The sequence below is a fragment of the Lepisosteus platostomus genome, chromosome 23, assembly GCF_059453375.1.
Source record: "Lepisosteus platostomus isolate fLepPlt1 chromosome 23, fLepPlt1.hap1, whole genome shotgun sequence".
NCBI lineage: Eukaryota > Metazoa > Chordata > Actinopteri > Semionotiformes > Lepisosteidae > Lepisosteus > Lepisosteus platostomus.
Window position 1 is genome coordinate 18,128,502 of NC_142633.1, and position 24,648 is coordinate 18,153,149.

The 24,648-nt window shown below is 45.0% G+C and overlaps 1 protein-coding gene and 1 non-coding gene across 3 annotated transcripts; both read left to right on the top strand.

Annotated features, from left to right (window-relative positions):
• The first annotated feature begins 1,237 nt into the window (after positions 1-1,237).
• plekhm2 (pleckstrin homology and RUN domain containing M2) lies at positions 1,238-23,848 on the top strand. Of its 2 annotated transcripts, XM_088617246.1 has the most exons (20): positions 1,238-2,086; positions 4,431-4,537; positions 4,752-4,861; positions 5,207-5,306; positions 5,467-5,554; positions 6,072-6,246; positions 7,344-7,403; positions 11,128-11,341; positions 11,926-12,714; positions 14,064-14,133; positions 14,671-14,761; positions 16,684-16,748; positions 17,145-17,233; positions 17,430-17,562; positions 17,715-17,905; positions 18,213-18,278; positions 18,644-18,803; positions 19,973-20,152; positions 20,994-21,110; positions 21,327-23,848. In XM_088617246.1, exons 1-20 carry the CDS (start codon positions 2,027-2,029, stop codon positions 21,462-21,464), a joined length of 3,003 nt encoding a protein of 1,000 aa, XP_088473372.1. In that variant the 5' UTR covers positions 1,238-2,026; the 3' UTR covers positions 21,465-23,848. The 2 variants fall into 2 exon arrangements, with proteins under 2 accessions (XP_088473372.1, XP_088473373.1); XM_088617247.1 differs by lacking the exon at positions 7,344-7,403.
• Positions 23,849-24,527: 679 nt separating this feature from the next.
• trnag-ccc (transfer RNA glycine (anticodon CCC)) lies at positions 24,528-24,598 on the top strand. The gene has a single exon. It is a non-coding gene; the product is annotated as a tRNA-Gly (tRNA).
• Positions 24,599-24,648: the final 50 nt, after the last annotated feature.

Here is a 24,648-nt window from a genome sequence, read left to right on the forward strand (position 1 = left end):
TCATTAAAGAATTTTGAAATAGTATGACCTGTTTAGAAGCACAGTATCAGTGGTGACTTCCGACTGGAAGATAACTTAAATTACAGTCTTTTAAAATGATGATTCAACAAAATTAGCTTTAGGTTAATAGATATTTAAAACAAACTGTTTTGACGTTGCTTTTCCAGGGTAAAAGTGAGTAAACCTATTCTGGAATCAAAAGGTAAAATTAGTTGACAAGCCTTTACTCTAAAACAGTTTAAAATACAAGCCTTTGACACAGTGCTTCATATTTTATACTTAATTGACAAATTGGTAAAACAAAGTGACCGGTACCAAGTCAAGCAAATACCATCAAAGCCTCCAGTAAGTAACTGAACATTCTTGCATAATAAAAAATGGTGACGAAACAAAATTGATAAACACCCAGAGGATCAGATGGGCTTCAGAGTTGTATCCTTTTGAACCGTTCTTGTAAAAGGCAGAACAAAGAGGATGCTGCTGTTAGACATGCCCGTTGCAGTTACCTTTTGTGCCAAGTTTGAGTTGAGGCAGTTTTGTGGAACAGCATCACTCTGTGTTGGGCTCATGTGTTTAGTCTTACAGAGCAGCACCTCCAGTGGCCCTGGTGAGCCTACCAGGATGGGAGAGATGTGCTGACCATTTTGTGCACTCAAGTCTTCCCCTAATACCATCCATGTATTTTCTAACTGCTTCATCTGACACAGGGTGGTGTGGCTGCAGGTGCAAGGCAGAGTACACCCTGGATAGGACACCAGTCCATTGCCAGGCAAACAAATACACTTACAGCAGGGCCAGTTTTCCCAGAAGCCAATCAACCTACCAGTATGCCTTTGGTCTGTGGGGGGGAACCACAACACTCAGAGGAAACCCACATGAATATGAGAACAACATACAAACTCCACACAAATAGCACCCCAGGAATTGAATTGAACAAATGCCAACTACTGTGCCACCCTGCCACCCAAACAGTAATACCTACACAAGAAAATTGACACCTACGTTTACTTATCAGAGTTTTGTATTTAAGAATTAAAATGTTATCTTGGCACAGTAGTGGGTGCAGACTTGGAAATACTGATGTGCGTGTTATACGTGAAATTGTCTCGGATAAGGATAATAACACGAACATTAGCGATGCTGCATGTTACCCAATCGATCTGCACATGTTTTCGTCGATTTCACAACAAGCAGGTCGAATGTCAGAGGTCAAGTCCCCCTCCGGGTGACGTTACATCCTGTCACGAGTGCGCAGCGCTGCCTGCAGTCTTGTCAACAGAGCGGCGGAGAGTTGTGTTGGTAGCGCTGTGAACAGGTGGCTGTAAGGAAAAAAATAATACATTGCCGCCCTGTCTGGCAACAGCTGCATGGGTCAGGAGCGAGAGACTGTTCTGCAAACCGTGGTATGTCTGAAATGCGTCTTCGGGACGAGTGGTACTAGAATGGAGCCGCGCAGGTACGAGGTGGAACCGGCGACAAGACGGGACCAGTTCTGAGACAAGGTTTGGCTTTGAGCTCAGTTCCCCAGCCGCAGGGTCTAAAGAAACTGTAGGAGGGAAGGGAGCTGTGATGTGCCCGGACAGTCGTGCATTGAGGAGGATAGTGATCTCTCACAGCCCTGCGCGCATCTTCCACCGATGACCAGCGTGGGGCTGACTGACGCCCGGACTCCGCGGAGGGTCACTGCTCGCCCGAAACATCCAGCTCCCCGGCGCCAGGCTCGGCTGGACCGGGCAGGTCCCGAGCAACAGCAATAACAGCTCATCGCGGTTTTCTCCCAGGCTGCAATGGTGACTGACCAGGCTGAGGTACCGGCCATTTCGTTACTGATCTGATATCGGCGCAGCTCCCTGTCCGGGAGTTGGATACAGAGCGTCCTGCGTGGTGCTCGTCTTGCCGGCGGCCATATAGACGCACAAGGGGAGAGAAAGTAAGGCGCTCCGGGGGCTGCCCGGGCTCTGGGGACAAGCTGCCCCGAGGAGAGGGACAGTCTTCAGTTCGCAGGCGGACCGAGCGAGTCCGAGTCATGGATCAGCTCAAAGTCAAAGACCGCATCCTGGAAAATATTTCCTTGTCCGTGAAGAAGGTAAGCCGGGAGCGGGGCGGGGAGAGACTGGATTCCGGGGATTCGGGGAGGGCCTGGGCTCGGGACTGTCGAGCTGTCCCGAGAGGGATCAGATCAAAGGCCGCTGGTGTGGAGACTCTACAGACAGTAACATCTACAGGAAGGTTCTAATTATTTAAATGATCATTATTTTCGTACCACATGTGTGATGGTAACCTTAAAATGACCGCGCTGAAAACAAAGCCTGTTTGACACATTAAGCCGAGCAGAGGTAGAGAGCCTCTCTGCTCGTCAAGTTTTCTGTGTCCAGGCGTAAGCAGTCGCTGCTGCTGAAGCTGTTGGTTTTGGCCGGACAGCATCGTGAATAAAATTCAATGTTCATCGAGCTGTGTTTTCTGTGGCTAAGATCTCCAGAAGGCCATTCTACCGATCTGTTGTGGGTACGAAGATGTTGTGACCCTGTTCTCTTTCAGTTTAAAGGTTCCTCAGAGTCGGTGTCGTCAGTGGCCCTTAAACCTGCTGCTGGAAGTTATTACCCTCCCGCAGAAACAGCAGTTTAACTTGTTTCATGTTTTCATGCTCAGGGGCTGTTGTGCATACCGCTGGGACAGAAAAATGGGCGCTGAGATCATGCTTAAACCATTGTTCTGTGCGGTCTGCACGCATGGGAGAAGAACGATATTGTAAACAGAAGTATCCTATGCTTGTCAGTTGCTACAGAAGAGCCTGTAGCTGCTTAATCCTAAAAGGACCCAACTGTTGTCCCAGAAATGTCCCATTTCTTTGTGCTGCATGGGATCTTTTAGATGTATAGTCTGAGATCTGTCTCTGGTCCTGGTCTTCAGCTCTCAGCGGAGGAGTGCATGTGACAGAGAGGGTGTCTCTGTCTCCCTATCTGGCAGTCTCACTGTGTGATTCAGCATGCCTCCTCCCTCTCTTCTTTCTCCATCTGTTTCCATTTTTGTTTATTTGGTATTTCCGAGCCCTGCCTGCCAGGTCACATGACTGTCAGGAGGCTGGAAGAAAGGTTGGGTCACTTGTTCACATCCAGACAGCAGTGCCCTGCACAGTGAAAGATTCCCATTGTATTGCAGTCTGATCCACTCCGGGCTTTACAGTCTGCTCACTCCAGCAGGCTCTGAACTTGTTCTTCAGACATCATCAGCAGAAAATATCTCTCCCAACGGTGCACCACAGAGTTTAAGAAACCCCTTTGATTCTTCAAATTGGCGAGTATCAGGAAGGAGCCCTGTGCTGTGTTGTTTTTCGGTGCGCCGGTGTGAGTTCATGTGCTCAAGGCTGACAGAAATCGGGAACGATTGCTCGTTAGTCAAGGCACAAGGCCACTGAGTGCTCCCTGGATTCAGCAACTAAAGACAGCAAGGATGGCTCACGTTACCTATCCAAGTGACGTTTCATTGTGATTTTCTTAAATGGGAAAGGGGTGTGCTGCAGCTGTAATTAATTTAAGTGGACATGCTTTTTGGTGGAAGTAGTAGTACTATAATGTAGATCTGCAGAAGTAGGCGTTGACCCCCTGCAGCTTAAATAATTGATCACTAGTATGTAGCTATATGTGGTATGTTTAAGTAAAATAGGTAGAATGGGTATTATTAACAAGCAAGGACAATTTAACAATGTTTTTATTCAAATGTATTTGTGAAATAACCTTGTTTCGGAGGTAGTAACACAGGGGCAACTTTTGTATTTGAAGCTGTAACAGTCAAACAAGCTCTCTTTAGGGAAGCCCTGGTGAAAGATTTGTGTATATTTGCTATAATTAATAATGAAAATGGGTGAAAAAAACATCATTTTTGCAGAAGCAATCTGCAAGGAGATGTTCTTTACCGCACAGCTGCTCAGTAATGAGGATGTGGGTTTTGAGAAGGCAACTCATTTTTTTCATGGGGTAGGAATGCAGTGTGCACAGTTTTTGTGTGGGAGCCCACAAAACGACATTCCTCCTGACCTAACGCATAAGGAAACAGTGATACATATGAAAATTCCTCTAACATTTAACTTCTTCTGGGAGGAGGATTGTAAGAATCCTTCTGGTAGGTTCTTCTTTTACCTCAAGTTTCATAAAAGACATAAAAGAGTGAAATCACTGTAGTGTCTGTTTGTGTTCTTGAAGAAAAGGCTTGTTCAGAATGAGAGCCAGCAAGTGGTTGTTCAGATCAGAACAGCCACAGTTGAGAGCAGAGGGTCTCACAGCCTCTTCAGCACCTCAGAGCGTGTCCAAGCCGCTGGTTTTCGGAAACATTTCCTCCCAAGGTGCTCTGCTTCAGTCTTGACTCTCCAGGAGCTAATATCTGCACAGCCACGGCAGTGCCTTCCCCCGTCTGACAGCTGGGTTTCTTGCCAGCTGCAGAGCTACTTCGCTGCCTGTGAGGAAGAGGCGCCTGCGATCCGGAACCATGACCGCGTCCTGCAGCGGCTGTGCGAGCACCTGGACCACGCACTGCTGTACGGGTAAGGGGAGACAGGAGGGGGCGCTGCTGAGCCCTGCTGACTCAGAGGCTGGAATGGCTGTGTCTGGTCCTGGAGAGCAGCCCCGCTGCAGGGCAGTACCCCTGTTGACGCATGCCTTGTATTTCATATTTGTTCACACCTGAGCACCTGCAGCCTGACGTGGACTCTGTTGTAACCCGACGTTGTTTCCTGTCCCTCTGTGTGCCGGTGCCAGGCTGCAGGACATCTCCTCGGGGTACTGGGTTCTGGTTTTGCACTTCACTCGGCGGGAGGCGGTCCGGCAGATCGAGGAGCTACAACATATTGCCACCAACCTGGGCCGCAGTGAGTCCCCCTTTCTAATAGTTTATTTGTTGTGGAGAGCTGACAGATTTTCACCCTTGGTAGACATTCAGGTCTTGGACCAAAGCTCATCTCCTCTGGCCCTGATGCAGCCCTCACTCGCAATGCACACAAACCCCTGCCAGGGGCTGTCAGCACAGCTGGGCTTTCTCATGCTTTCTGATATAATGCACAGGCTTCCACTATCAGGTTATTTTAATTTAGTTTCTTATAAATAGATATCTTTTGTACTTGGTTTTGGTTTATTTTCCATCTTTGCAGTAGCTTTACAGATTTGCATTGTTTTGTAAACCCTCCTTGAAGTGATGTTCCCGCTCTGCCACTCAGGTCGGGCCTGGCTCTACCTGGCCATGAGCGAGAGCTCGCTGGAGAGCTACCTGCGGCTGTTCCAGGAGAACCAGGGTCTGCTGCAGAAATACTACTTCAAGTGAGTCTTTGCCCACATCACTCTGTCTCCCCTCCTCACAAACTCAGGATCTGAGATCCTGTCTTTCAGTCATTTCTAGATGAGTGGACTGCTGCACTTTGAGCTAATATATGATTAATGTACTCATAAATGACTTGGTTGCTGTTTGTGTGTGTTACAGGAACGCTCTGGTGTGCAGCCATGACCATCTCGCACTCTTCCTCACTCTAGTTTCCGGGCTGGAGTTCATTCGCTTTGATTTGGAGCTGGTAGGTATAAGCTGATCAAGATTTATTCTGTCATCAATTGTTTCACTCTGGGAAAAAAATAAGGAAATAAGCTAAAAGAGACTAGAGCCCTGTGACCTAGCTGCGTCAGTGTACTGTGCACTGTGGGACGTGCACAGACGGTGGTCTTTCTGTGGGTCTGTTATTCATAGTTCCGAGAGGTTCCATGCTGTTGTCATCCTGGAATTTGAGGATTTGGAGTTTTAGAATACTATAGCAGAAGCGTATTTTAGAGTTGTGCTCTGGAATGGAACTTTCTATCCTATTGTAAAAGGCAAAATGCCAGGTTGCTGAACGTGAACTTGTGCTCAGTCTTGATGGGCATTGCTGAGGTTCAGCCTGTGGTGTTTCTTTCTTCCTCTTTCTCCTCTGTCGCTCTCTAAATTGTTCTTCTCCTTATATGTCAGTACTCATTGATGTTCTATCCCTTTTCTCTTTTCTCCGCATCCCTTATTGTTAATGTTGCTTATTGCTCCCCTGTGTTTTTATCCTGGTGCAGGACGTCCCGTATCTGGATGTTGCACCCTACATGCCAGATTACTACAAGCCTCAGAACCTGCTGGACTTTGAGGAGCGGCTGCCCAGCTCAGACAGCCTTTCCTTGCATTCCTTCACCTCGCTGACATCCACCAACCTGGAGTGGGACGACAGCGCCATTGCTCCCTCCAGCGAAGGTGTGCGAGTGAGGGGGGCCAGGGGGCGCGGGTGATGACACAGTGTTCCAGGGTGAGAGAAGGTGGCACCAGAGCTGCCACCTGTCCAGCCTGAAGGATTTGCCGCATCCTTTGTGCTAGTTTTGATTTGCTCTTTTCCTTTTTTTACAGGTGGTTTGTCAGAAATGCTGAAAATGTTTATTTTATTTGATTAGATCAATTTGGTGATCAATATCAAAGTTTTGGTATTGATTTGTGGTATTGATTGCCACAAATAGTTTTCTCCTTGTCTGTTTTCACTGCAAGATGTTTTGTGAAATGTCATTTTGTTTGTTTGTTTTTTTATCCCCAAATTAAGGTCAATGTCAGGACGTGAAGGGAGAGCTGGAGAGAGGCGGAGGGGGGGGCTGGAGGGGGTTACGTCAGGGTGGGGGTTGAAAGCAGCACTAGCATGTACAGCCCATTGCAATCATGGTTACGAACGTCACCATCTGGGCTCAATTCCCCTGACAGCTTCTGCAGGAGCTGTGCTGGCAGAGCTATTCATTGACCTACAGCAGTGCTCTCCCCACGGCTCCTCGGCCATCTTCATGGAGGTCGGCACTCTCCTTCATGATGCTCTGGCTGGGTGGGCCAGGATGGGCTGAGGGAGGCAGCTCTGTTGCTTGTTGCCAAATTGCCTTTTATGTAAACCCAGGCCTTATCTTGATTTGACTGTAATTGACATGATCAGAGAAAGTGCTGGGAAGCAATTCAAATTGTACAATAAGAGCACTTAGTGGTTCCCAGCTAGAAAGTGCCCCGTCTATTCTGGTTTCGGTTTCTGTTGACCTCTGAAGTGTCACGCCCTTTGTTGCTGTTTTCTGCTGCTGAGCAGGAGACGTTGTAATACAATCCAGAGGGTCAGAACCAGTGACGTAAGGAACTGCTTAGTGGGATAAATTAATAAATAATAAATTAATGGAAAATTTAAAATTGTGACCCGGTGCCCTGCCTGCCTTCAAACATTATTTTGTTTTTTTTAATACGTTTCTGCTGTCATTTTTCCATGCCTCCATTTTAATGTAGTCATGCCTGCCTTGGATGCTAACGTCGCGTTTTATCCCTCCTTTTTTTAGATTATGATTTTGGTGAGGTATTCCCTGTGATGCAGTCAATGCCCAGTGCAGACTGGGAAGGTGGGACATGGCTCTTTTTTACCTAACCCCCCCCTCCCCCCCAGTGGTTGTCAAACTAAGGGGTGCAACAGTGTAGCATGTCCTGGGGTGTAAGGAAATCAAGGGAAACAGAAATGTTTTTAGCAGCACTGCAGTTAAAACACAGCAATGAAGAGCTTCAGGTATATCTTATTACTACTGCAGGATCCCACCGAGCAGTGGTCTGCACATTTGAAAGATTCTTCTTGGTGAAGGCTATGGTGACACAAGTTCTAACCATCTATTCTTGGTGTGCATGCTGATGTGTTAAAGCCCGATATGCATGGCACTAAACTAAGCCTGTCGTTTCAAACTATATGTCAACACTGGTGAATATTATCTGTTTTCTCACCTCTGTTAACTTTCTTAGTGAACCTTGAATTTCTAGTGTAAGCTGATAACCTCTTAGTTTATTAGAATTTGTGCTGGCTTCTGACAGGGTTTTCTTGAAAATTACTATGGAGGAAAGGGCAGTTATACTGGTGATGTAAAATTTTAATGACTATTACATAGGGGGAAAAGCTATTTGACCAAACCAAATAGCAGCTCCAAAGTTTGTTACTTCAGTTACAGTGAAATGAAAGGTTCTAATTCTCATTCTTAGCTCCTTCCACAAAGGCCTTCAGTTCTCTCTTCACTATACCTGGAAGTTTACTGACTTAATGGAAACTAGTTCCCTTTATTGTGTTTGGGAACTCCCACATTTATCCCACCTGTGTTTGACTGACTCCAAGAAACTCCAGCTTTAATAACACAGGGAGTGTATGGTGGTAGCTGGGCTAGTTCTCAGTTCAGCTGTCACTGGTGTGTCACTGGTGTGTCACTGGTGTGTCACTGGTGTGTCACTGGTGTGTCACTGGTGTGTCACTGGTGTGAGTTGGAACAATCACTCAGGTATTCTGTAAGGATGTTACTGCAATTAATAATGGATATTAAAACATCTTTGATAACCTGAGTTTGCAGCAATCAGAAAGAGTTGTTCTTAATTCTAGAACCTGTTAATGGGTGTGGTGTCTTAAGTACTGTTTGTGGTTTGCACATTGTTCTTGTATTTCTGGATATGATTAGTTTTTAAAATGTTTATTGCAGTAAGTATGTTGTCAATTTGCAGTTTGAGCACGTGCTGTGAATATAGTCTAACAACTGGAAGAACTTCATTTTATAATGCACACAACACCCTGCGTAATTAGAAAAAATGATCCAGTGCCTGGTACAGAAGCACTTGAAAATTACACTCTCTGACTCTGGTGGCTCTCTGTTAAGACATCGTCACAGGTGCTGGGGAGAGGGACCTTATCAGACTAGTGGAAAATGGAAGGGTGGAGATATCCATAAAGTTTGACAACCACTGCCCAACCTCGTCCACTGGCTCTCTGCTTCCTGCATGCTCATGCTGTAGCACCATGCCTGTGGCAATGCCCTGTGCCAGAGCTTTGTCATAGGGGTGCCAGAGGACCTGTAGAGCCTTCAAGCTATTGGAGCTCTGCAGTCTCATGGCGTGTCAGGCAGCAGGGCCTCAAAGCTGGGGAATAAGAAGTAAGGAGCTGGTGACAGTGCAGCTCTAATCAAGGACTGCTGATTGATTTTCTACATTTGTGGGTGCAGAGACAGAAGCCCTCCCCATCCTGCCGCCCCTGTCTGGGGTCCTGACTGCCATCCCTGACCCTGCAGTGGACACAGCCTGGTTGTGTTAAAGATAATTGTCAGTTCAGTATGGCTTCTGTTTTATTATTTTTAGATGACAGTTGTGCGTAGAATAAAAGATAAAATTTGCTTCTATAAAGAGAAATATAATTCCATGCAGGCATACTGGGACTGTAGCCAGGTTAACTCAGGGGGCTGCTGGGGTGCAGGCTGCAGCCACTCTGGGCTTCTTTTCTGTGGGTTTCCTGTGTTTCGGAGGTATTATTTTGAGTGCACCTGTAGTGTTGCAGGTAGGCTTGATCAGGGCTGTTCCTTCTGCTGTCTTCTGTTTCCTTTTACTGCAACTCCTCTACTGCTGGTCTGGGTCTCTTCACTTTCAGACACCAACAGGCTCTGGCACCTGTCTGGAGTTACTTCAGGGTTCTGTCCTTTCCTATGTTGATATGTCACCAGCTACTGGTGTTATGCTCCAGCAGATGTGATTTGTGCTGTTCATTTCAGCATTTCTATAAGGTGAAGGTGGAGCTGAACACAAGCTTGCGATACTGTATGTGGCTGCCCTTCCTGCTTTCCAAAGCTGTTACTGTCACTCAAACTTGCTCTCCAGTTCACAAGTTCATGTGGGCTGACAGGGCTCTTGCTCTTGGGTGTTTTCTGATGTGGTCCTGGCAATTTCTCTGTGCTGTCCACTAGGTGCAGGGATGTGTATGATGTTTAGACAGTTAATCTGAACTGGACAGTATTTCTACCTCTAAATTCTTTTTTTATTCAATAATGAAATAGTTGACCTAGATACTTACTTATGACTTTTTCATTTCATTTGTAACATTTGGAATTTGACATAGATCCTGGAATGTTTTGTAGTGCCTCATACCCTCATTTCTAGAAGATTAATGCATTCCATTGTGTTTCTGAACCGTAATTAACTACAGTCATCACTCTAATGAGGTGAGATGGCATTTCCTCGTTTGTAATCACTCTAAGGAAAGCCTTATTCCTTACTCTAAGTGCAGATTTACCTCCTGGAGATCTGGATGTATTATAGATGCTACAGAGTTAAGACCTGTAGCATGCACGTTCATTTTCCTGTTCTTGTAAGCACCTGTGCAGTTACATTGAGTGGTTATTTTTCCTGCAAACGACCACACTGTAAGTAGTCTGTGACTGTGCAGAATTTCAGTTAAATTGAGTCACTTGCAAGTGTAAAGTCGACGGATGTGTTTCTCATGGCTGCAAGCTGGGAAAAGAGGACCTGCAGGCCGACTCCTTCCACCTGCCCTCTTCGGGCAGCAGGATCGCGGTCCTCCCTGACTGCTCCGCAAACCTGCGTGAGCCTGGGAGACTGCAGGGGGCGCTGTGCTGCTGGGAGCCAAGAGAGCCCTGCCTGATCAATCCCACGCCTCCCTCGATGGAGCTCAGCCTGTGGTGCCGTCCCTGGAGTAACACAATCGCAGTGGGATTGTGACGGACCCAGGCTCGAACCCTTGCATTTGAGCAAGCACCTCTGCTGCTTGAGCCACTCATGTAAAGTGCTCTAAGGGGTCTCTTTAAAACTCCTTAGAAATTTCAAGCCCTGGTTTCCCTGCCTCAAGTGAAGTAGTATTTCCTACTTCTCTGTCTGAGAAGATCGATTATTCTGTCCTGTATTTAATTTTCACATTTCTGCACTAAACATGGGCTGGCGCTAACACTGTCAGTCAGTGCGTCTGTTACTAACCCTGCTTTCATAACGTGTGATATCTGTCCCCATAACGCCCGCTGAAATGTTAAAAGAAAATTTTATTCCAGTTCTGGGACTGGGCTCTGATAAATACACAGGCAGAGTTAAAATGAAGTCAAAGTTCAGATACTTGTGATGTTATTTTTGCTATTTCTCTGATGCTTTCAAGAAGAATTACAATTAATATTATTAAAAATAAAATATTTTCTATAAGACGAGCAGTCTGTATTTTAGTTGAGGCTTCATTAGTGCAGTTTACACTTGGGATGTCAGACAGGGATGCAGCTGCAGTGCCCTCCTGTATCTGACCAGAGGCTGTCTGCTACTCCTGTCTCCACACAGAGGGAGACCTGACAGACCCAGCCAGCTGCCGGTCAGTGGCCTGTGAGCCGCTGGTCAACAGGGCGGCGACACGCAGCCCCACTCTGCGGATCAACCCTTTCAATGAGGACTCCGACACCAACCCTTCCACCGACACTACACCTGTGCACAGCGCACGCTGTGAGGCTTTCGAGGACGACGCAGAGAACACTGGCACCGATCTGGAAGTCATCAGGTAAGGAACAGTGCCCCCTATGGATACTGAGCCACACTGCACTCTGGCACAGCTAAGTGGACCTGTCAGAGGCTAGTGCCATTAAATGCTGACACTGCATAGATGAGCTTTACGTGTATTGTTTACAAATCCTAAGCTCAGTCTACCTTTTCTGTTTTTTTAAATCCTGCCTTTTCAGAGATTGGTTCCTTCTGTTTTATCTTTATAGAAAGTATTTTGTGGCTTACTGTAACATGAATGACTGAAAATATGAGTCATTCCTTTGTCCACTACATCGCTCTGAGCACACTGGAAACCTAGAAACCAAATGAAAAAACTTGCTGTTTCTGATAAAGGAGTTAAACGTCAGCTGGTAGAGAAGGTGGGGATTTGTGTATTTTCATTGCTGGTGCCTATAAATGCATTGAAATTCATCTGATGCTTCATTGAAATGAATAAGGGTTGGTGTTTAAAATGGCTGCCTTATGCTCAAGCCAAGAAATGGGGAAAGTAGTAGACCTCTCTATACCTACATCCAATCCTGCACTTGCCTCCTGTTCCTGTGAATGACGGCGCAGGGAGGCTGACAGTAACTCTCCCTGCAGGCTTGCCAAGAGGAGAAAGCCGGGCAGGAAGCGCCAAGGGAAGGGGAGGTTGTCCTCTGCGAGCACCAGCCACCTGCCTGTCGGACACAGGCCCCCAGAGCACGAAGGCCGGGGCAGTGGCGGGCCTGTGGCCGGGGCAGGTGGGCCCCAGGATGGCCCTCTGGGCTCAGGGCAGGACGGGGCCAGGGCAGAGGAGGGGCAGGAGGGAGAAGAGGAGGAAGGGGAAGATGAGGGAGAGGGCCTTCTGCGGCTTCCTGAGATGACGGACACCTCTATGGAGAGCGTAGGGCAGCCCCTGCGGGAGGTCATGGAGCAGCTGGAAGGGACTCTGGACTGCAAGACTTGGGAGCCCAGAGCGGGGGCCCAACCACCCCCGCAGCAGCCCTTTCGGAGCGACTCCGAGGGTGAGCCTCCAGACCCGCCCCCTGCCTCCTCTTTATCCTTGGCCCAGGAGCCCCACGCCCTGCAGGCCTCTCCGCCTCGCGACTTCTACCGCTTTACCCCAGAGAGTCCAGGCCCTGCTGCCACAGGTGGTGGCCACGATGACCCTGCAGGGCCTGGCCAGCCGGCGCATGTTCATGGTGGCCATGAAGCTGAGGGAGCGGGAGAGGCGCCGACAGGAAAGACACTCGGACTCCTAGGGGAGCGAGGGGAGCGAGGGGAGGAGGAGGGACGGGCGATGCCTTTGCAGAACGGCTCGGCCCTGACGCCAGAGCTGCCCCTGTCTGGCCGGGAGGAGGAGGAACAGCCACCTAGCCCCTCGGAGACCAGCCATGCCGCTGAGTTCAGGTGCAAATTCAAAGTGTTTTCACACGGCTTGATGTTAATTTGTACTTTACTTCCAGTTTTCTCTTTATTTTAGTATTTTTATGTGATTTTTTTTCCCCTTTGAAATGTTGTATGTCGACATCTTAAGATTCAAATGGACACAATGATTTTAAATGTGTTAATTGCAGTTAAGTGATGGGATAACCACGTCAATTAAATTGTTAGACCCATTTGATCCTGTATTTGACAAAATGTTGTTCTCTGTTGAACTTTGTGAAGATCTAAAGTCAAAAGCAGAACGAGTTATGTGGAAGTTACTAAAATTAGCTGCATGTTCTCCTGTCTTTCGGCCTGTGATGGGGATCATATAGTAGTTTGTCAAGTTCTTTCCCTTTCTTTTTCCCTTTCTTCCTTTTCACCTAAAAAGGTCCTGCATTCCAAGGTTGTATGTACGCATTATGATCTGTAATGTAAATACAATTTTGCTGTCTTCACATAAGGCACCATGTCTATAACAAACAACCCTACACCCTTTGGCCTCCCCTTAAATATTCTGATTCTCAGAGTGAGTATCTGCCCTCGATTGTATATGCGTTTGAGAACTGCAGGTTCGCTCGTACAAAGAGTTTAGAATTGTCTCTTACAATAGACAGAACCATATCTAACCTCACAAATAATCTTTTTAATTTTTTTTTGTTTTAAAATGCTATCTGTTGGCAACTGACATTTGAAAAGAGAGTCCCAGGCATAGTGATATGAAGATAGTTTTAAAAGGAAAATCACCCTTTTTCAGGTCCTGTTTTTAAGAGCATTTGATCCTCATGAAATTATTTTAAATTGTTCTTGATGGTATTTGCAGATAAGTCTGCCTCAGCTTGCAGTGTTGTGCATTAGCTTGATGTTTCTGATGTTCCAGAGTAAAAAAGCTGCTCTTGTTCTGTTCAGTTCTTTCAGACTCTGCAGTGAAAACGGCACTTGCCAAGGTCCCTCTCACTTTGACATGAGATTTTTACCACTTTTTAATTTGTTTTTGAACCAAGGGGTCTCCTCAGTAACAGGAGGCACTATGGTCCTGAGGGTCACTGCTAGAGAAGTCGGCTCGTGCCAGTCAAACTCGAGCATTCGCTCGGATTGCAAAAGATTATTCTAACATCTTTGGCTTACTTTGTTAAATATGGCTCATGCTAATTATATCTTAAAAATTTTGTCCTGATTAAAGAAATGGTAATGAAATATCCAGCTCATAGTGTTGAATTTTTAGACAAGAGGCTGGCTACCCTAATTCAGAGTGTAATCAATTACAGTTGGAATGTATTGGCAAGCGTGATGACGATCAGTGGTCACTGTATTAACGGACTGTTGTCTTGCAGGGTGGACAATAATCACCTGCTGCTGCTGATGATCCATGTGTTCAGAGAGAATGAGGAACAGCTCTTTAAGGTAAAGGGAAGAGATTTCGTTTAAGTGAACAGAGGCGCCTTTTACAGATCTGTAGAAACATACGGTATGAGCAATGTTTTCATTAGGAAAGTTCTCATTACTAGGGTGAATTAGGCTTAAATGTGTTTTTCTTTCATTCTGATGAATTGGGCTTTGGTAGGAAAAAAAAAAAGTCTTTCTAACCCTGGGCTTGAGTTACTGTGTTAACACGTGGAAGACAAGATAAGATCACTTTATTATATACAATTTCTTGCATTTGGAATTCATCTTTTCACATACCCCAGCTTGCTCTCCATGAGATACAGACACACAAACATGTAGAGAGAAGCTTGGGGTCAGAGCGCAGGGTCAGCCATTGTACAGCGCCCCTGGAGCAGATGGGGTTAAGGGCCTTCCTCAGGGGCTCAATGGAGTAGGATTCCTCTGCCGGCCGTGGGATTTGATATGATTTGATAGATAGTACTTGAATTTGGAGTTACAGATCTTAACGGCAATGTCAGTGCTTAGCACATGTAAAGTTCATGTGTTTCTTTGCAGATGATTCGGATGAGCACAGGGCACATGGAGGGAAATCTACAGCCACTGTACCTCCTGCTTACAGACTGCTACATCTACTTGCTGCGGAAGGGTAATGGGAACTCTCTGCACTGGCACTGACTATTGACTAAAGTATCACTTTAATGTGATGGGACCTTCACTAAGGTGGGGGTTCTTCTCCACAGTTCTCGTTAAATTCATAGACTTTGGTCAATAGAAGGGTATAGTCACATAGCTCGTTTCCTGTTGACAGGAGGTGATAGCAGGACTGGTATGATGGATTTGTGTCATACTAGTCATAAAGAAATCAGTAGTATCCCCGCAGTCAAGAGACAGCCAAGGACATCTACAATCCAATTGAAATAACCAAGAAGAAATGCTCTGAAAACTTTGGTGTTGATTAAGGAAGACAATAAACTAGAACTACCAGCATAGGCTGCGATCCCTATGTGTTAAAAAACAAACTTTTTAATGATCATATGTGGACAGAATTCTATGTTGTTTTACCAGCATTGAAGTGATGAGTGACTGCTAAACCACCACTCTGATTTGAGTTATGAGATTCTTCGGCATAGCCATTCCCAGTGGAAGTATAGTTCGGAAAATATAGGCCTTTGGTAGATCCCTTATTTTAGGTAGACAAAAGAATTTCACCTTTGGTCAATAATAGTGAATCATTCATCCAGCATTTCCTCGTGGGGGTAGCCTAAGCCTAACCTGGCAAACAGAGGGCGAGAGGTGGGAAACATCTTGAACCGGATGCCTGTCCATAGTAGGTAAAATAGAGAATCTGAGGCTTCCAATTAATGATTGAGCATGAAAGACTGGGGGTTTTTCAAGGATCCTTACCAAAGGGAGCTAGATCTAGAGACGACATATGGCAGCCTCGGGAGGATGGTGTAGACAGCTCTGATCATCATTGTGACCCTCAGGTGAATACAGATGCTGAATTCTGAGGAGACGAGATGTAATTTATATTGTATTATTGTTACTACTATTATTAATATGCTGCAGCTCTGGACTGCAACCAGAGCCCCACTACTTCTACAAAACAATTGTGTAGAATTCCAGAACTGCAGCAGTGATCATGCAACACAATAACTGAAACAAAAACAGATCACATTACAAGTTTGCATAAAAATACCACTGGTGGAATGAAGGTGTACTGCCAGTCCAAAGCACATACGGTATTCTCCACTGGCAACAGGCAGTCTCCTGCGGGGCCAGAGGTTTAAGTAAAGAGGCCTGTAGCAGCACAACTGGGCCAGGATCAGGTGACAGTGGTCACAGTCCTCCTGGGCCCAAGAGGCGAACAGTGAACCAGGAACTGTAGCAGTATCCACAAATTCCACAGTGGTGGTCCCTGTTAGCCAGGGAGCTGGTGCTGGATGCAGGACACCGTGTGGGGGCACAGTGAACCAGGGCTGCCCTCTCTGAGCCGGACAGTGAGGGAGCTCTGGAGTCGCACAGGAGGAGCAGTGAAAGGGGAGAGGCGAAGGGACCCAATTGCTGGGGAAAAGAACTGAAAACCACTGATGGAAAAAAAATGAGTAAACCACGGCAGAGAAATGGCAGCCAAGCTCTGCCAGCACCTGGCACCCTCACACCTGGCAGGATTCTTGCTCTCTGTACATCACTGTCCTCAGTGCTCACCCCTCTCCCCAGTTAGGCTCCTGCCCCAGAACCTTTTGCTTTTCAGATTTCTTTTTGTCAGCACTTGTCAGTTAATGGTTGCAAAACATAACTACAAACAGCCTGACCTTGCTGGACAGCAGCAGGGCAGCATGGTGCAATACTGATTGCTGACCGATGTTCTTACTTTCTTCGCTGGAGAACACACTTCTTATAGCCATGCCAGACATCCCATGCACTTCCTTAGGAAATAACTCTTTGTCCTGGCTGGCAAACTTCATCTGCTGAGTGACTGTCATGCTAACTCTTTGAACACATATCCCCAGTATCAGAAGGGCTAGGGGTATCCCACACTGGGTTAATAAGTGATTTTCATTTCAGGAGCAGCAGAGAAGCCTTACACAGTGGAGGAGGCTGTGTCTTACAACGAACTGGACTATATCTCTGTGAGTGGTGGGCAGAATGCACAAAGCACTTAGAAATGTTCTATGATGGGAGAGTGCCAAGACAGTCAGGGTAGCTTCTCTCTAGAAGTGACTGAGTGATCAGTATTCCCAGCTTTAATGCTGAGACTTAACCTGTGTGTTTGTGATGTGTTCATGGTTTCTCTTTTCTACAAGATCCTACCAACAACAGTTTTATATTTTTTGCATTTAGATTTGAAGCACATTTTAGCAGTGGGTCGGTTTCTGCTTGAGAGGTGCTGTCAGCCAGAAGATTTTGAAATGCCTATGTACATGATCCTTTCTGCAGTCTGCTGGCTCAAAGATCAAGGCATGTGCTCTGTGTGGTACATGACGATGTCTTTTCAAAGACTATGGCATCTCCGTCTTCTCTTCCAGGTGGGAATGGACCAGCAGACTGTCACCTTGGTTTGCACTAACAGACGCAGGCAGTTCCTCCTGGACACGGCAGACAAGTCCTTGACAGAGTGAGTCCTGCACTCCTGACTCTTATAAACTCTTCTTTCATTTGCTTCAGTGTGTGGCTTCTTGCTTTTTGTTTTTTATGCTCATTGTTCGACTGCTTTACTGGTTTCTTCCTGGAATTTGTACTTACATTTGGTTCAGTTTAACCGCGTCTAGGTTTCCTAACCCTAACGGGGTTTCTCTTTGCCGATCTCTCAGGTGGTTCCTGGCCTCCCTGAAGTCGGCCATGATCAAGGGCTGTCGGGAGCCCCCGTACCCCTCTGTGCTCACAGATGCTACTATGGAGAAGCTGGCCCTGACCAAGTTTGTGGTACAGGAGTCGCACTGTGAGGTAGGTTGGTTACTGGTACTCTCAGGTCAGTCGGACTCCTAATAGACACTGTCACACAGATTAGAAGACTCTCGTGAAATCCCCTGGAAACAGTCTGTGCTTGCTTTTTTCTTGGGATTTTCAGTTGTTTTTTCTGTGTTTGAGCACTGTAGGCATCAGAGGTGTGCATCAAGCTGTACTCGCTGGTACACTGGGAGGATCCTCTTGATACATCCGGGGATCACGATGCTGGACTGCACAACCACCCTGACAGTTCTGTGGTCAAAGAAGGGCCTCTTCTATACCGTGCTGGAACCTCCTATCTTGGCAAGGAGGTGTGGAAGAGCTGCTACCTGGTTCTGAGGTAAATATAGTAAAGCCAGCTGGTCCTCAGGTGACTCTGAGGTAAAAAATGCTCTGACTTGTTTTCATACAAATATGTGTTGTCCTTACCCAGTTGCCCATGGTGTGGAGTGCGTGTGATATCATGGCTCCCAGTGCACAGTAGTCTGATACAGGTTTTTCAGGCTCTTCAATCTGACTCCCTGTACACAGCTGTTGTCTTAGTTTGTGCAGCTTGTACATGAACCTGCAACTCAAAAACATGAAGTGGATTAAACTAATGGGCACCTTCCCTGAGCTCTGCTTACTTTGCTGTCTTGCCTTGCCAGCAATGGGATATTGTTCCAGTACCCTGAAAGGACAGACGTGACACCTCTGCTCTCTATTAATATGGGGTAAGACTGCAATGAGGCCCTCAACTACAAGCAATGTCCTCGCATAGGTCCTCCATCTTTGTGTTATGTCTCTCTCTGCATAGTCTTTTATTTCTTACTTTTTTAGGTATTGATATTCCATATTTTTGTATTGACACAGAAAATGAATTACTAAAGTAATTCTTATTGTAGAAAAGGGTAACAAACAAATACAAGTTAACTTTAATCCCAGTACTCCTCTTTCCCCCCAGTAAAATAGGAAATTTCCCACATGAAGCTTACACATCCAGACCATACCCCTACTACGTCATACAGCTGTGTTCAAGCTCCTTGTCTCAGTGTGAAACATCTGTCTTTCTGATTCTCTCTGTCTTCTCTGGCTCCAGGGGGCAGCAGTGTGGGGGGTGTCGGCGTTCCAACACCACAGAACAACTCCACTCGTTCCAGGTCATCCTGACGGAGCGCCCCCCTCTGGAGCTCAGTGCAGAGAATGAGCAGGACATGGCTGACTGGATGCTGTACCTGTGCCAGTCGGTGTCTAAAGGGGTAAGAGCTGTGGGCAGAGTGGTCGTCCAGCAGTATCCCAGGCAAAGCCCAAATCTGGCCCTGCTCCTGCCTGTCATTGTTCATGGGTGTTCCCAGATGCTTCAGGTCGAACAAGAACATTAGAATCATATTCAACATAATGTTCAGTAATTAACCATTGAAATGTTACTTTTCACACAAAAATCTTTTTTCTGAATGTATCTTCTCTGATTTTAAGCACATGTTGAAACTGTTGATCTGGAGAGGTGGTGTAGGATTGTGGGTTATGCTTGATGCCCAGAGAGGTTTTTCCATGAATAGTCTAGCAGTATGGGTGTGGAGCATTATTGACACTTTTTAATTAATCTAGATTTATTAAAGAGTATATTCAAAGTTTAAAATATTGGCAGTTCTCAGTTTAAACAACAGATCTGTTCCTGAAAGATGCGGCATAGCTCACACATGTAACTTTAAACAGAGTTTTGCTTAGTAATACATGTAAACAGTTAATCAATTTCAAAATTGTATTTTAAAATGTGAAGGGAATACTGTTGTTATGGGTGGTAATGAATGATGTGGGAAACACTGAAGTTGTGTCCACAGCACAGCTATTTTCATATCTTTTACTCCCAGTGAGCATTTTAAATGCTATTTATTTTGATGTCTTGTAACATTTTTAATTTTAAATTAGTGAATGTTAAAGTTGACTTAAAAAAATACTTTATTTTATTTTCAAATTTCTTACACTGAATTTTGTTATGTTTTTTTAATGCAGTACCTTTGATTTACGCTCTTACCGAGTTTATTTTAAATAACAATAAAAAGACAAGATGCAGACTAAGACCGTAAAGAGGTGCTGAGTAAGAGCGAGGCCATGGGAGAGCTGTGAGACGGGCTGTGCCCAGCTGTCTGTCAGCCGAGCTGCTCCTTATCTCTGTGTGCAGCTCGGTCGCTCTGCCACGTGGCTGGCTGTGCCAACGTGTGTTTAATTGAGAACTCATTTCTTCTAAATTAAGATTTATTGTATATTCTTCAGGCTTGTTGAACCAGAAAAGAGCAAATTAAGAGCTTGTAAATTGATACCTACCTGTACCTTTCTAAATTCTTTCCTTGAAAGTAATTAAAACATTTTTTTCTAAGTATCCTGCACCCTGATATGCTGATGGTCAGTTCTACTCTCTTCCTGTCAGGTTGTCCCCCAGGATGCAGCACCCACCCCATGTATCCCCTGCTGCCTTGTGCTGACAGACCGGAAGATGTTTGTGTGTCATGAGGACTGCCAGACAAGCTTCTTTCGCTCCCTGGGCAGTGCGGAGCTGGCTGATGTCAGGGCAGTGAGAGTGGAGAGTGATCGCGAGTACTGTGTCATAGTGAGTCTGTCTGGCTCTAACCTAATGCTAACCTACAGCATTTTACTCTTTGCTTTCTATAGTGATACAAAGCTCATTTTGGCAATTCTTTAGTATTGTAAAAAGGAATCCTGCTTTTGTTTGACTATATTTCTGTATATTTAAAACATTTCTGTGATGTCACTGTTACTGAGTCCCTTACCACAACAAACTACCAAATGCTCAAGAGAGAGTATTATCTGTTTAATACATTTATGATTGTATGTAAAATAAAAGTTCAATCCATTAGGATGTACATTTTCTGGCCTATGCTTTAGTTTTCCAGAAGGTGTCTGTAAAGTTCCTCATGAAAGACTTATTAATATATAGGCAGCAGGCATTCAAGAAAATGTGTGTACTTCGATAAAGAACTAGCTAATAGTCAGAAATCACACAGATCTGCAATAGGACATTGTTCTTAATCCTCCGTTCTGACACACTGGCATACACTCTGGTGTAATAATTAAACCAAAGTTTGCAAAATTTGCAGATGCAAATCGGGGATTATTACACACTGTTGAAGCTGCAAAGGAACTTCATTTAGACAGAATGCAAAAGATGTGCAGAGTAACATACAGGTGGCAGAACAAACTATAAATGCAAGATGGTGTGATGTGCTTAGGGCTGTACTAGTTCTTTTGCAATAGAGATCATATCTAGCAATGAATTATGTCATTGCCATTGAACATGGTACCATTAGCCTGTACAGGCCAAAGCCAGGGTTAAACAAATGGTTCAAGCTGACTGTTCCTGTATGTCCTAAAGTGAAAGCCTCACGCTTTGTTTTCTACCTCTCCTCCCCTTGCACTCTGTCTGGATGCAGGAGTTTGCTGAGGACAAGAAACAGTTCCTGCCACCCTGGGTACTGTACTTCAGCTGCAGTGTGGAGAGGGACCGGGTGCTGGGGGCGCTGGAGACCACCTGGAGAGAAATCTTCCAGGTGAGTGTGCTGAACAGACAGAGAAGCAATCGGTTATCGATTGATGCTTTTGTAAATAAAATTAAATTATTCAATCTGCCTTCATTTGCATATAGAATCCATTTTAAGGTCTTTATTATCCTATTTCTGATGCTCTTTGTGTTCTCTCTCTTGGCTTGTATGCTTTTCGTTCGGTTCTTTCTTGTGGCTGCATCTCGGATCCGCCTTCTGGCTCAGGTGGTGCTGCCCCGGCAGGAAGTGTTGGACCCTGCCGTGCAACAGAAGTGCGGTGATGCTCTTTCTCTGATCAGGAGCGCCTGGCAGCGCAGTGATAGCCTGAGGAGAGGACGCTCGGAGAGAGAGCCCTGGTGCTGAGAGGCACAGGAGCTGCAGGTGGAGATATCCGGCTGCCGTTTTAATGAAGAAAGAATTCAGACTTGGCAACTGAACAGCCTGTGAGAAAGGTGTCATGTTCTGGAGGAGTGAACTCTTCCAGCCCTGTGACTGAGCAGACCTCTGAGATGCAGACTTGCGGAAGCTCTTTGGACACAATGCCTGAATTCACTAATTCTGTTGACCTTTTCTGTTTGTGCCTCACCTGAAAGGCCTGGAGCAGGACACCTGACCGTTGGAGGGGCAGACCCTTCCCGAGCAAAGTCTCTGGAACATGGACACAGACTCTGCAGCTTTTAACTCCTGCTTTTATTTTGTAACTTTTACTTCATGGCAAGTGTGTTCCAGACGAATGTCTTGTTTAAGCTATTGTCTCGCGTCTCTCTCAGTTAATTTTATCTGAAGAGACCATGGGTTTGATGTCTGGTCAGTGTTTCATGTTTTTTTAAAAGTAATTCAGCTTTTATTTTAAGGTACTCTTTTGAGTTAACTCAGGCTGCATTTTTTACATATCACTGCATTGCGAGGGGAATGTCGCTGGTGGACGCAAAATATTTTGGTGTCATTCTGAAAGTGAGGCTCATTTGCAGATGGGGTCCAGCAGGAAATCTACAATATTTGTTAGACTTGCCAGCGGTGGGGTTAGGGTTAAAAAAGATAATTTGATCTGTTTGATAAATGATGTGTTGAATGTTTGATCTCAAGTGGTAGCTGCTTAATTCTAGAAACTCATCCTAGGCTTTTTTCCTTTAATAATCTCAAAAGTTATCTTTAGCATCTTTAGCCAATGGATGGATAATTGCACCAGACCTCTGTACTGTAAGTACTGATTATTAATTGGAAGATATTCAATGATTAAACCAATAGTTATTAATGTTACACACAAGATGTGACTGTCGGGCCTCAGACTGCATTGGGGTTGAAGAACTGGATGAGTTTCTTAACTAATGAAAGACTAAATGATTAAAGTTGCTCAGGATCAGGACTGACCTTCCTTTGATTATATTTTTATGGTAGTTTTAATCCCTATTTGTGCCTGAAATTTAAGAGATGTTAAAGCCAACTTCTATTTTTTTTTTCTTTTGGCTGTATGTGAAGTGCCTAAAAAGTCATCACTGTTTTTGGGCCAATTGTCTGGGGTGTACATATTTATAATGTATGTTCTGATGCTAATTTCACAGCACTTTTTTTTAAACCGAAGAACATTTTGAAGCATTTAAGCAACATCGCCCAGCTTTATCGTTCTGCTTTCCTATTATGAAAACCTGCTGAGATGTGAGATATCATGCTCTGGTGCTTGGAGTGGGGGCAGTGCAGGACAGTTGCCTGAAGCTCACACTCCAATGTCCTGGCACCCACTTGCTTGAGGGTTTATAAAACTCACTGAAACTGCATATTTATCTCGGACCTGCTCTGTTAAGAGGCATTGACAGTGGAATCACAGGTGTACATGGTAAATGATGTTGGTAATAAGATCTCTTGTTTATTGAAATCTCATGCAGCCTAGACAGCAGTGGTTAAGACTTGCAGTGAATGAAGACATGGGGTATGAAGACTTATTTCTGCGACACAATAATTGGGGGAATTAAGTTACAGTACTTATATATATTTTTTAACTTTACTGTTACTCTAAGGAGATGAAGAACCATACGTGTTTATGATTTAACTTGAAAAAAGCAGACTTATTTGTGCTGCTATGGGATACTTTCTTCATCTTACATGTTTACAATACTTAAATAAAAATGATAGGCCTAATGTAAAGAACTAGACATCAGAGTTTGACGTTTTTAATTGAAGCGTGTACTGAGGGTTCCTGGGACAGCCTTGCCACTTGGCCTTTTCTGTTCTGCTGAAGTTGTCCAAGTTGCAGTTCTGTGTTCTGGTATTTTACATGCCACTTGTCTTTGTCCTAGTGCAGAGCTGCGATTAAGCAGCTGCTGTATGTAATGTTTGAACCCCACCTAAACATGTTCACGGACAGGTAATGAAGAATTGTAAATGTTTTTGGCTTGAAATTTTGTGAACCTTTTAGCAGTCTCCTGCATTCAGACTGCTATCGCCTACGGAGTAGCAGCTTTGGCTGTTCATCGCACGGCTTTAATGTACCGACCCATGGTTAGTTGTGTGATCTTCAGATGCAGGGTCTGTGAAGTATTATCTGGTGCCAGTGGAAACTGGTGCAGGCTGGCAGACTCAGGGTCCCCCCTTGCGCCTCAGCGCGCATGTGGTCCAGGCCAGCACTGCAGGAAGCAGAGCCTCTGGGGAGCCAGGAAACTGCGGGTCCAGTACTTGGAAAGGTCATTCTGTGTGTGAGAGTATTTATCCTGGAAAGGCATTTGAAAGAAATAAAAACTGATGTGAAACAAGCTGTGGACTACTTTTGATATTTGAAACTTTTCTCACTCAATAGCCTATAAATATATATTCTTGCACATAAAATTACAGTTGCTTACATTACAGTCATGGATTCATGTTTGACTAATGTGTGTAGTTTTATAAAAAACGTTGTATTTAATGATGAAAGGGTTTACAGTACAAACAACATAACCAAAACAGGAATAAAAATTCCCTTCATCCTTTCCTTCATATGTGGCTGCTTTCTCCAGCTATTTATATAATGTCTAATTTATATCTATAAAAATCTTTTTCCAGGTTATATTGTTGTGATAGATCTTCAAAGATTTTCAGATGGTCTTTTCTCATCATAGTGCATGTTGCCGTGTTCCCTTTCGTAGCCCAAATCTTAAACTGTGTCAGATTTCCCAGAGGGGAAATCTGAATTAGAAACTATCCATTTTAATAGTTTTACCTCTCTCTCCAAGTCACAAGTTTTTATGATCTTAAACCAGATAACAGAAATTACAGCTTTATTCCAAGAGGATGGTAAATGCCCTCCACCTCTTATCCAGTGGCAAGTGGATAGGAGCAGGGGAGCCAACATGACTTTGAATGTCTTGTAAAATTCACTTGGAAAGCCATCTGTCCCTGGTTCTTTATTAGATTTAAGAAATAATATTAATTTCCATCTCATTTATTACTCTAGTTGCACCAGTGATGTAGTGGTATCATGCAAGATTCCCATTCTTGTGACCTGGGTTTGATTCCCGGCTGGTGCATAAAAAATAATGTTGTTTGGGGCGGAGCAGTGGCTCTGTGGCTATGGATC